Source organism: Diabrotica undecimpunctata, chromosome 11 (assembly GCF_040954645.1).
Source record: "Diabrotica undecimpunctata isolate CICGRU chromosome 11, icDiaUnde3, whole genome shotgun sequence".
Taxonomy (NCBI): Eukaryota; Metazoa; Arthropoda; class Insecta; order Coleoptera; family Chrysomelidae; genus Diabrotica; species Diabrotica undecimpunctata.
This window is the reverse complement of record NC_092813.1, coordinates 11,128,775-11,142,270: the sequence shown is the minus strand read 5'-3', so window position 1 is coordinate 11,142,270 and position 13,496 is coordinate 11,128,775. Positions and strand designations below refer to the sequence as shown.

The 13,496-nt window shown below is 35.2% G+C and overlaps 4 protein-coding genes across 4 annotated transcripts; all 4 read left to right on the top strand.

The window, feature by feature from the left end:
* The first annotated feature begins 572 nt into the window (after positions 1-572).
* On the top strand, positions 573-3,319 carry LOC140452661 (uncharacterized). Its single transcript, XM_072546979.1, has 3 exons — positions 573-716; positions 1,874-2,032; positions 2,441-3,319. Exons 1-3 carry the CDS (start codon positions 573-575, stop codon positions 3,317-3,319), a joined length of 1,182 nt encoding a protein of 393 aa, XP_072403080.1.
* A 371-nt stretch (positions 3,320-3,690) lies between these two features.
* On the top strand, positions 3,691-4,428 carry LOC140452660 (uncharacterized). The gene has a single exon (XM_072546978.1). It carries the CDS (start codon positions 3,691-3,693, stop codon positions 4,426-4,428), a length of 738 nt encoding a protein of 245 aa, XP_072403079.1.
* A 281-nt stretch (positions 4,429-4,709) lies between these two features.
* LOC140452659 (uncharacterized) lies at positions 4,710-5,354 on the top strand. Its single transcript, XM_072546977.1, has one exon. The coding sequence runs from the start codon at positions 4,710-4,712 to the stop codon at positions 5,352-5,354; it is 645 nt and encodes a 214-aa protein (XP_072403078.1).
* Positions 5,355-5,410: 56 nt separating this feature from the next.
* On the top strand, positions 5,411-6,592 carry LOC140452657 (uncharacterized). Its single transcript, XM_072546976.1, has one exon. It carries the CDS (start codon positions 5,411-5,413, stop codon positions 6,590-6,592), a length of 1,182 nt encoding a protein of 393 aa, XP_072403077.1.
* The last annotated feature ends 6,904 nt before the right edge of the window (positions 6,593-13,496 follow it).

The following is a 13,496-nucleotide window of genomic DNA, read 5'->3' as shown; positions in this document are numbered from 1 at the left end:
AAAAAATTATGCTGAATGGAAGTGTTAAAGATAAAATTCAGTATAAAGCGGCCCCTAGATGGTTAATATTATGGTCAATATATTGGACAATAATTTATATTGTACAATATATTGATCGTCTGTTGGTCACATTGAATGATTGAGCAATATATTGTGTCAATCAACATGACTTTCATTTTTATTGAGCATATTGTAAATATTGCGGCGTCTGTGAGTAATATTGCGCAATGTTGGTTCAGTTTCGTTTTAACACTCTTGTTGTAAACATCGCGGTACGGCAAAAAATATGTCCGCAAAGGAAAAATGGGCAGAAAGAAAGTTTATTATAGATTATAGAGTGCATCGATGTGTATCGGTCGTTACTGGCTTTGTGGAATGTCAAGAGTAAAGATTAGAGTAATAAAATAAAAAAAAAGAACAGTAGTATCAATTGCTCCAGTAATATAGAGAATATTATCCAGATGCTGATAAGTTGCAGTTTCGTTGCGTACTAACTTTAGAAAAGAATTGCGTCGTATAAGGGACTCTAAAACAAGTGGTGCAGAGACAGACAATGTAATTTAACCAACATTATGGTAATGCAGTTTCTCGTGGGTCAGGACGAACCTAGTGCTTCACAAAGTACTATACAGGAAGGGAATAATGATAAGGAAGAAGCAGATAATAATATAAACGATGTGGACAGTGATAATTCAAAAACTGTTTTAAACATCAATGTAAGCATATAAAGTTTAATAATTCAAGTTTACATTTTAAGCAAATTTATGTTGCCATGAAACCTGTTCCGTTTCGCTTTTGTATTTATTTTAAATATTATTTATCACAGTGGTGATATATTCGTTTTTATTTCTATTTAAACATACGCGCCACTAACGGTAACGCTTTGTGTTTTGCCCGCTAAAGCAGAAACCGGCTTTGGCGCGAAAGACTCACTTCGCCATCAACACTCGACCAAGTCGGTCGATATTTTGTATTAGTCGGCTTTTTAACGATTGTAATCAAAATATACGTAATAAAAGTGTTTCAACCCCATAGTTTTTTCTTCATGGTCCGAGTCGTATATATCAGTGCTTGTCAAAGACATTTGTGCAGTTTGATTCAATCTTAATTTAGTTAACTAGCCGGCAAGTCGTCCTCTTCTGTTCGTGAGGGCGGAGTCAAGTGGTTACAAGTAACCGTTACAAGTAACGATTACAACCTTCGGGTGGTTCCTGTAGAGCTACAATTCAAGCTGCTAGCAGTCCACCCAACATTACATCCAGCACCGTAGCAGAAAGCATCTGTAGTCTTTCATCTAGTGCGTGGATAGAACTTCATCTGGTCAACAGCACGCCTAATCAAAGTAAGTGAGCCTTTCCCATCTCTATTTCATATATTCTTTCTACTTGCGTGGAGTTAAATGTCGTTTAACTAGGGTCAATTATAAAAACCTGTTTATTTGGTTAAACTCACTTTATTACTCAAATATTTCGTTAAAAGGTACAAAAACCTGTCTTGCTTCGAAACAAAACAACTATTCATTTCATATACTTGATTTTTTATCGCCGAGTAAAACCTTTTATTGCCTTACTTACATTTCAGGTAACGAACCCTATATAATTTATGCGGTTTTACTTGCAGTTGATAAAAAATAGAATTTTCAACATTTTGTACAATTTTATTGCTTATTCATAACGACAGGTAAAACCTTTTCTTATAATTGCGATTTCATTATTTCATTAGTATACTGGTAAACATTTTAAATCTTTTCATCGTAAAATAAACTTCGAGTATTATTAAAAAATATTTTATTATGTCTCTAAAAGATTTAAACAAAAAAAGGGGTATACTCAAATCACGATTGACAATATTCAAAAAATGTCTTAATAAACAGATTGAAAAACAATCTGACAATTTAGTTATTGAGGTAGAAACCAGGTTAGCAGATATAGAGCCTGTTATAAATGAATTCGAAAAAATTCAATACGAAATAGAAAACATTTCGAAGAATGTTTCTGAGGAATTAGACAATAGGGAAAGGAGGTTAGTCTTTGTATGTGGGTATATTTTATTTTATAAAATATACCCACATACAAAGACTAACCTCTTTTGTTATACGTGGTATACAGCCAGCTGCAGGAATTATTTTCCTTGTGGATTTTGTTAATAGGGAAAGCTTTTCAGATTTGTATTATTCGCTTGTATCACAAGCAGAAGCATTAATAAATTCGATTTCAAATAAGCATGAATGTAACAATCGTCCCGTAGAATCATTTTCTTTGAACTTAGGTAGCACTCATTTAACAAATGTAGAGCAAATTAATACAGTCCACTTCACTCTCAAATAAAGCTCCCAACTATTGAGTTACCTCATTTCAAAGGGTCATACGGGGGGTGGCTTGAGTATCATGATACCTATGATAGTCTAATTCATAAAAATCCTTCGATCAATTCAATTCAGAAGTTCCATTATCTTCGGGCATCTCTAGGTGGAGAAGCTGCACAGGTTATCAGCTCATTAGAGATTTCGGCCGCGAATTATGATATAGCATGGAACTTACTATGCGAAAGGTTTGCAAACACGCGTCTTTTGATCTACAATTATACAAAGGCCTTATTTGATTTGCAACCCATTCCAAAAGAATCTTCTACTCATCTTCGTCAACTAATTGACAATGTTTCGAAAAACTTGCGTTCGCTAGAATCTCTTCAGCAACCTGTCCATTCTTGGGACTCTCTGTTAATATTCATGATAGCAAGCAAGTTAGATGCCCTCACTGCGAGGGAATGGGAATCATATAGATCCGGAAGTGATCTTCCTACCTTTGAAGATATGATCGCATTCTTGAAAGGCAAAGCTGATCTTCTAGAGAAGCTAGAAGTATCGAAAGTTACGTATAAATCGGACAGGCAGTCCAAATTCTCAAGGCAGTCGCAATCTTTTCTCTCGTTCAATAGAAAAGCATGTACGTTCTGCAAAGAAGATCATAAAATATATAACTGCGCTAAATTCTTGTGGGCTTCGACCCAAGAGCGAATCAAACACGCTAGGGATTCAAAACTTTGTACAAATTGCCTTTATTCTGGCCATTTTAGCTCCAACTGCAAATATGGAGCGTGTAAAAAATGTAAGGCAAAACACCATAGTTTGTTGCATTTAGATAAACAATCCGTTCACACTACCGATACTAATCAGCGGGTGGAGTCTGAACCTGAACACCAAGTGTCTCTTTCAGCTCACTCGAATGTAGCTCAATCAATTTTGTCTACAGCTGTCGTTCAAATATTCGATAAAAACGGTAGGGTTCATCAATGTAGGGCTTTTCTTGATTGTAGCTGATAAGCTAGCGCTATCAAGGTCCGAGGTAAATATCTCTATTGTAGGGATAGGTCATGCAGTCTCAAACATTCGATCTAAGTGCACAGCGAAGATTCAGTCAAGGCAGTCTTCGTTTTCTACATCTCTTTCATGTCTCGTAGTCAATAGTGTCTGCGATAGAATTCCAGCATATAGTTTCGACATTGGAAACTTAGATATTCCACGTCATTTAAGACTAGCAGATCCAGATTTTCATGTTGCTTCAAAAATCGACATTCTGATAGGTGTTGATACTTTCTGGAAAATCTTGTGTGTGGGACAATTCAGTTTAGGTCCTTCTGCTCCAGTCATGCAAAAAACAAGGTTCGGTTGGATAGTTTCCGGTCAGTTTAATGACAAGGGAATCAGTTTCATATTGCAACTTCAGTAGAAATGATTCAAGTTCTGACTTAAATGTTCAGTTACAAAAATTCTGGGAACTCGAAAACTACACGGAACCTGTACTTTCCGAGGAAAACTTAATATGCGAAAAACACTTCTCCTCAACGGTGAAGAGAAATGACGAAGGTCGCTTTATCACCAATATACCTCTGAGGGGCTCCATTGCAAATATAGGTGATTCAAAGCGACAGGCATCAAAACGTTTTCTCAACTTGGAGAAAAAACTTCATAAAAATGACGTCCTAAAAAGGATGTATACCGAATTTATGGAAGAATACATACAACTTGGTCACATGTTCAAGGTTGATGATAGTCAACAGAGCTTTTCGTATTATCTTCCCCATCACGGGGTCTTAAAGGATGACAGTCTCACCACAAAGCTTCGTATGGTGTTCGACGGTTCCTTTCCATCTTTTTCTGGTCTATCAATAAATGACATTCAAATTTCGGGTCCTACCATTCAGGACGATCTATTCTTAATTTTATTGCGTTTTCGACAATATGCATTTGTTGTTTCTGCTGATATTACAAAAATGTATCGTCAGGTGCTCGTGGATCCTGAACAACGAGCACTTCAGCAAATTTTCTGGCGTTCTTCTCCTTCTGATACTCTGAGCACATATCAGCTAAATACGGTCACATATGGAACAGCTTCAGCTTCGTTTCAGGTCATTCGTTGCTTATTTTAGTTAGCATCCGAGAATAAAGATCTTCACCCTACTGCTTCCAAGATCATCAATATTTGCGAGATTTCTATGTTGATGATCTTCTGACAGGTGGAGATTGCGCAGAGTCATTGTCAAATGTATGCAAGGATATCAACAATATCTTAAACAGCGGATGTCTTGAGTTGAGGAAGTGGGTATCGAATGATCCGGTAGTACTTAATAAAATTCAAAGTTCCAAGTGTCTATCAAATCTAAAATCATTCGGTGGAGAGGAAAAGGTAAAGGTACTTGGCCTAAATTAGATGTGTGATTCGGACACACTAACATATAAGGTAGCTGATTTACCTAATCCTAATAAGGTAACGAAGAGAATAATTCTTTCTCGTATTGCTCAGATCTATGATCCTCTTGGGCTGCTTAGCGCTTGCACAATTACGGCCAAGATTATAATGCAAATTTTTTGGCAAGAAAAGCAAGGCTGGGATGAATCTGTTCCTCAAATCATTTTTACGCAGTGGCAGCATTTTAAGGAGAAATTACTTAGATTAAATAATATCGAAATACCTAGGTACGTAAAATTAAAGGATTCGATCTCTTGTGAGCTACATGGTTTTTCTGATGCCAGCAACAAGGCATATGGTGCTGCAATCTATGTTAAGAGTGTTGATTCTGATGGACATGTTTTGGTTTGTCTGTTATGCGCAAAATCCAAGGTTGCACCCCTTAAGGTGATTAGTATACCTCGTTTGGAATTGTGCGGCGCATTGTTACTTGCTCGCTTGTCTGAAAGGGTAATCAAGTCCTCAGATATCAATTTCGATAAAGTATTTCATTGGTCTGATTCTACTATCACTCTGGCATGGATACGCACACAGTCAAAACTATTAAAGACGTTTGTAGGAAATCGTGTCGCTGAGATTCAGAAAGGAAAAGTTGGCACCACGTAGTTTCGAAGGATAATCCTGCTGATCTTGCTTCTCGTGGAATTAGTCCCCTATTACTCATGTCTTCTGACTTATGGTGGTATGGACATTCCTTGCTTAAATCAAATGATTATCCTACACAATTTTCTCTTCCAGATGACATTCCGGAGTTAAAGACTGCCGAGGTCATTACTTTGTCTGCCACATTAGACTTTTCATTAATAAAGCAATTCTCTAGTTTGATTAAGTTAAAGAGATGTACTGCTTATATTCTGAGATTCATTAATAATTGCAAAATATCCAAGTCTTCCCTTCATGAGAGAGCTTCAGGTGCTTTAACTTCTCAGGAGATTTCAACCGCTATGTTTTACCTAGTAAGGATAGTTCAGAATGAATGTTTCTCGGAAGAAATACGCAATTTGACAAAAAAGGGGCCTATAAGCCCAAAAGGCAAACTCATTTCGTTGCAACCATTTCTCGATTCAAATCGAATACTTCGTGTTGGTGGTAGATTAAAAAATTCATCGTATTCTTTTGAGAAAAGACATCCGATTTTGCTACCATCTAATAATTATTTTACTGACTTAATTCTTTTAGACCTGCACGTTAAACTCTGTCATGCAGGTCCTCTTCTTCTTTTATCTACAATTCGAAATGAATTTTGGCCTATTCATGGTAAAAATTCAGCCAAGCGTATCGTCCATAAATGTATTAGGTGTTGTCGTGCAAGTTCACCTAAAAATCTGTCTCCAATTATGGGTGATTTACCGAAGGATCGTGTTGACCCATCCCCTCCTTTTTATATCACAGGCGTAGATTACGCAGGTTATTTTTTAGTCAAGGATCAAAAGGGGCGTGGATGCAAACTTTTAAAGGCATATGTAGCCTTATTCGTGTGTTTCACAACTCGTGCTGTTCATTTAGAACTCGTATCTGATTTAACTACTCATTCATTTATAGCAGCCTTTAAGCGCTTTGTAAGCAGAAGAGGAAAGCCTCTTAAGATATACTCTGATAATGGAACTAACTTTCAGGGTGCTAATCGTGAACTAAAAGAGTTTTATGATTTTATTAAGACTAATAAGCGTGAGATTCAAGACCATTCAATAATCGAAAGTATTGAATGGCACTTCATACCTCCACAATCGCCGCACTTCGGTGGCCTTTGGGAGGCCGGCGTTAAGTCAATGAAATCGCATTTAAAACGCGTCGTCGGCAATGCTCACCTCACGTATGAGGAATTCTGTACAATACAGAAGTAGAATCTGTCCTTAATAGTCGTCCTATATCTGCCCTTTCATCAGACCCCAATGACCTTTGTCCTTTGACTCCGGCTCATTTTCTGATTGGAAGGCCTTTAACAGCCATTTCTGAACCTGATTTGATGTCAATAAACGAAAATAGATTGAACCACTTCCAGCGCCTTCAAAAAATGGTGCAGCACATTTGGTCAAGGTGGTCTAAGGAGTTCATAGGAGAGCTGCAGCAGCGGAAAAAATGGAAACAAGTTTCCAAAGACATTAATATTGGCACACTAGTTCTTATCAAGGAAAAGAACTTGCCTTCTCTAATTTGGCAGTTGGGACGTGTAGTCGAGCTGCATCCAGGTCCAGACGGAGTTTCCAGGGTGGTGTCCATAAAGACGACGAGAGGTATCATTAAGAGAGCAGTATCTGTCATCTGCCCTCTACCATGCAGTGAATAGTGCTAGACTTTTGAACAATTTTGGTCATTTTTGAAATTGTTAAGTTGTTGTATTATTTTGAAAGACTTTAGCCTTTCAAGGCGGGCGGCCTGTTCCGTTTCGCATTTATATTTATTTTAAATATTATTTATCACAGTGGTGATATATTCATTTTTATTTCTATTTAAACATACGCGCCACTAACGGTAACGCTTTTTGTTTTGCCCGCTAAAGCAGAAACCGGCTTTGGCGCGAAAGACTCACTTCGCCATCAACACTCGACCAAGTCGGTCGATATTTTGTATTAGTCATCTTTTTAACGATTGTAATCAAAATATACGTAATAAAAGTGTTTCAACCCCATAGTTTTTTCTTCAAAACCTGTCATTCGTTATTAAAAAAATCACAATAATTATCTCTGACACTTTTTGCTACAGTGGCTGAATTTCTGGCATGAGTTTTATAAAGTGATATTGATTGTCCAGTTGTTCTCCAAGTTGCTTCAACAATATTTCCTGATTCAAAATCTTCTACATCCACAGAATTATTGTACATGTATGACTGAGATTGGTTTCTTCTTAAATAATTGTGTAAATAGCAACATGATAAGACAATGATTTGAGCTTTCTTAGGCAATAATGCAATAGGTCGTTGAAATACACCGAATTTTGATACTAATATTCCAAATGCATTTTCCACAATGTGACGGACACAACTAAGTCGATAAGTAAAAATTCTTTTTTCCATCGTTAATCCTGTTTGGCTGTAAGGTTTCATGAAATTTTCTGTCAGTGCAAAAGCGTCATCTCCAACAAAGACAAAGGGTAGTATCTTTTGACTATTTGGCAACAGATCAGGTTCTGGGATTTTAAGTGAATTATCTGATAATGCTTTTCCAAATGCAGTATAATTCAAAACACCTCCGTCTGATATTCGTCTATTAATTCCTGCATCTACCATAATAAATTCGTAATTGCTATTTACAACTGCCATCATTACAATACTAAAAAACTTTTTGTAATTGTAATAATATGAGACTGTATGTGGAGGTTTTTTGATTGCCACGTGCTTTCCATCTACAGCTCCTAGACAATTAGGAAAATTCCATTGAACATTAAATCGATTGGCAATAGCTTTCCATTCAGCTTCTGTTGTTGGCAACTACAATTACAAGTTAAATTGTTAATATACAAACTTATTACTACTAAACAAAAATTTAATAAATGTTTTTTTTACGGCAGTGCACATAGGAGGGATTACCAAAAACGAAGGCAAGAAAACTTGATGAGTCCAAACAATTAATAGCTTTAGCCCTTAAACACCTTGAAAAACCATCAACTGATTATGAGAAAATTGCTTCTGCTTGGGCAGTAGAACTTGAAAAAATGACGCATCGCAAAAAATTTTTGCGAAAAAGGCCATTAACGACATACTATTTGAAGGTTAAATGGGAACACTGCATAGGAATTCTGTGCAAATTAATACTTTTTCTACTTTTTTAACCTCAACTACTAATCGGAAAACAGACTATGAACTAGTCAGAGGCCCCTACTGTTTGTAACTATTTTTCAACTTTTCAATAAAAATATAATTTTACAGTAAACTGAGATATTTAAAATAAATTTTGTTTTGTGTTTAAAATAATCTGATGGGGGAGACGGTCCTGCAAGTGACACAGTAGTTTCGTTGATTTTTGCTTCGTAATAAACTTCAAATAATTGGGGAATTACAAGTTAGAAAATTCAACAAAGTTCAAAAATAAGAGTTAAAAGTTAAGTGCATACAGGTGATAGTAGTGAATAAAAGAAATACCATCAGACAAGTAAGATATAACCATTTTAAATAATTTTAACAAGTTTTGAGTAAATAAATACACACATTTGGAATACGTACAAATAATATATCTACGCCTATGGTGGTTTTGAAACTGTTGTTGATATTCATTCTAGAGGGTTTTTAAATGAAAATTATAAAAAATTTGAATCGTTTTTGTATGATTTTGGTCACTTTCAACTGATTAGCGTATTTACACATTATTTCAGTCTTCGTTTAAATTTGAATTGAGCCGTTTAAAAATGCCTAAAAACGTGATATCTCATTTTGACAGATCCAGAGTAATTGCTTTGTTACAACAGGACTTTAGTCAAAGTTATATCGTGAATATTCGTGATGTTACTCAGAGTGCTGTATCGAAAATTAAAAAAAAAATCCAAGATACAGATAAAGTCAAGGATCGTTTCAGAAGTGGTAGAAATCGATGTACAACAGCAGCACAAGACCGGCAAATAACATTTATAGCTGGTAGAAATCGTCTGGAATCTACAAGTGGTATATCCAGAGAAATTTCTAGGCTTCAAGGACTGAATATTTCACGGCAAACAATAACACGCAGACTAAATGCGGTAAATTTGTATCGTAGAAGACCGCTACGTGTTCCTAAACTAACCTACCAACGCAAAATAGTAAGGTTGCAATGGGCTAGAGAAATGGCGCATCATGATCCTAACTGGAATAACGTGATGTTCTCTGATGAGTCAAAAATTGACTTGGTATCTGATTCACGAAGAACACTGGTTTGGAAGGCCCCAGGACGACAAGCCCCACTGGAAACAGCTAAACCGCGTGTCCCATTTGAAGGTGGCAGTATTATGGTTTGGGGTGGTATTATGAGTGGTACACGGACGTCACTGCTGGTTCTGGAGAGAAGAGTCACTGGTGCTGTATACATCAAGGAAGTTTTAAATCCTGTCGTACGTCTATTTCGAGGGGCAGTAGGTAATGAATTTGTGTTTATGCATGACAACGCACCTCCTCATCGAACATCAGTAGTACAAAATTTTCTTGAAGAAGAAGGAATATCTACATTACAGTAGCCCTCGAATTCCCCCGACATGAACATTATTGAACATGCTTGGGACATTCTCAAAACACGCATCAAGAAGCGAAACAATTCCCCTATTACACTTTGAGAGCTTAAAGATGCTGCTCGTGAAGAATGGGAGAGAATTCCGCAAGCCCAGCTCGACCAGTTAATCGGCAGCATGCCAAATCGCCTACAGGCTTGCATACAGGCCAATGAAGGAAATACTTATTATAAGTTTTATTAAAAATTATTTTTTTTCTATACTAATTTATTTTTAAACGTAAGTTGTACATTGTAAGTTTTTCACTCCAAGAAAATGAATATTTTTTTCGCATATCGTTTATCTGGTTTTGAGATTTATTTAGTATTGTTGATAATTGAAACAAAATGATGTTTAAATATTCAGAAGATTTTATATATAAAAATCAATAAAAAGATGAAATATTCCAATATTCCAAACTTTTGGACATAATATGTGTAACTGTGTGAAAGATTAAAAAAACTGGTTTTGGCGAATGTTTTAAGTCCGAGGGGTCGACCCGCTTAGGCATTCCTACGCGTTTTTTTGGTTTCTTGGCAGATAAGAAACTAATTAGTGCCGACAAAAATTAAATATTAAAATAAAAGCCTCATAAGTTTATTACAAAAATCCAGATCTGGCCTTAGAATAAATTAGTTTAAAGTTAGGATTAGAATTAAATTAAATTAAAATAATAAATATTAATTGTTATTGTAATAAAAAAGGTTAATTAATATAGGAAAATACTATATTGGTGTATATTAATATAGAAAATATATATTAATATAGAAGTTACTATTTTACGATTTTTTTATTTATTTGTATGCATATTTTGTAAAATATTTGCATATTTTCGGGTAAACACGTGCATATTTATGCGCATATTTTCTACATTTTTATTTGCATATTTGCCGAAGTCTAATGATAAGTATGCCATTAGAAATATGACTTGTGATAGGAATATGGGTATTAGGCATACTAACAGTAGTGATAATATTATAGTTAGGGGGAATATCAAAAATGAGCATAGCATTAGTAATGAAGGTAGGGAAAAATTAAATATTAGCATTAAAAATAAAAACGGTAATAAAATAAATAACGGATATAATGTTAATACAAAAACCAGGGAGCATGAAATCAACGTTAACACCAATAATGGAGAAGAAGAATACAGTAATAAGGAAATACATCTTAACAAGACAAATCATATAGGAATAGCGACATGAAATGTGACATCTCTGACCGGCAAGGAAATAGAAGCTACGGAAGAAATGGAAAAAATGAAGGTACAAATAATGGGAATAAGCGAGACAAAAAAGATAGGGAAAGGACACATCAATATCAATGAGAAATATAGTCTATATTATTCCGGAGTACCACAGGGTCACAGAGCAAAAGAAGGAGTCGGTATAATAGTGAATAAAAGAATAGAATCAAGAATAACAAACTACGAAGCAGTATTATCTAGAATAATCACAGCCCAAATAGAACTAAAAGACAAGATAGGAATAATACAAATATACGGACCAACAGAAGGTAATGAAGAAGAGATAATGATATAATTCTACAACGAACTCCAAAACGCATTAGACAAATTAAGAGAGACAAGAGAAAAAATAATAATCTTGGGCGATTGGAATTCAAGAGTAGGTAAGGATATTAACAGGGGATTAGGATGCATTGGACAATATGGGGAAGAAACATTAAATAGAAATGGAATTAAAATTCCAATTCTGGAATTCTGCCAAACCAATGACCTGATAATAGGAAACACATTCAGTGAACAAACCATTAACGACAAATATACATTTGTGGCTGAAGAGAGAAATGCGAAAAGCTTAATCGACTATATAGTCTATACGAGAAACCTAAAACAAAATATAAAAAACATCTTAACGGAAAAGGAACCCGAACTGTTTTCACAACACAGGATGGTCACTGCAAAACTGGAGGATGAAAAAATGGAGGAAGTGGAAAGAAAAGAGTACAAGAAAGTAAATGTAAACAAACTAAAGATAAAAAGTGTGCGAGAATTTTACACGGAGGAAACTAACAAAAGATTGAGACAAATAGAGTACCAAAAAGAAACATGGACAATGGAAGAACGGTGGAGTACATACAGTGAAGTATTAAAGACAACAGCAACTGAAGTGTGGAATCAAAAACTATAATAAACAGTTGAAAAGGACAAGATGGTGGAATAAAGAAGTGAAGACAGAAATAAAAAAGAAGAAAATAGCATGGAAAAAATTCATCGAAACGGGATTAGAAGAAGATAAAGAAAAATACTATAGGCAGAGACGATTGGCAAAAAAGACAGTCACACAAGCAAAAGCAAAAACATGGAAAGAATTTGGAGAAGAACTTCAGGAAGAATATATAACAAATAATAGAAACTTTTGGACGACAATACGACACATAAGGCAGGGAAAACGAAAGGAAATAAACGCATTAAGAGATACTTCAAACCACATACAAATAAGCACAGAACAAATAGCGAGGGTATCGAAAGAATATTATGAGAAAAAATTTTATACCGAAGTGATAAAGGAAGACAATATAATCAATGAAGGCAAAGAAAACACAGAGCCAGAGCAAATAAGTAGAGAAGAAGTAATAGAAGGATTATCAAATATAAAAACAGACAAGGCAGGTGGAGATGATGAAATTTAAGCGGAAATGGTAAAATACATGGGAGAAGAAGGAATAAACTGGCTATGGAAAATACATAAAGAGGCGTGGGAAAAACAAACGATCTCTAAAGACTGGCAGAACAATATCTTCGTGCCAATATACAAAAAAGGAGAATATGTAAACTGCGACAACTATAGAGCAATATGTCTGTCATCGGTATGCTTTAAAATATATACAAAAATAATAGAGAAGAGACTGAGACAAGAAGTAGAAATGGTATTGGGAGAAGAACAAACGGCATTTAGACCGGGAAGACAGACAAATGACAACATATATATCATTAGAAACCTAATAGAAAGAAGCATACATACAGGGGGAAAACTAGTATTAGCATTCATAGACCTAACAGCAGCATTTGACACGATAGAAAGACATATTATAGGGAAATGCTTGAGGAAAATAAACGTACCTAATGCATTGATAAAAATTATAGAAAGTACTTACAAAGAGGTAAAAGGAAGGGTACAAATAACAGGGGAAAGATCGGAAGCATTTAATTGGAAAAGAGGTATTAAACAAGGAGATAGTCTTTGCTTTTGCCTTTGCTATTCATAATAGTAATGAACGAATTGATAAGAAACACTAGAGTCAGAACTAATCAACTACAGACAATAATAGGTTACCGCAGATTACAACCGGTAACAATAGAGTCCTTAATGTATGCAGACGACATAGTACTAATAGCAGATTCCGAGAATAAAATGCAGAAACTAATGGATATATGGGTAGAACAAATACAAGAACTTAAAATGGAGATAAACGAGGAAAAAAGTAAGATAATGATAATCAGCGGCAAAGGAGATAAGGAAGATAATCAAATAAAGATAAAATCTAAAAACTCAGAATTGGAAATAGTAACAACTTACGAATACCTGGGAAGTATAATAACTAATGACGGAAAAATAG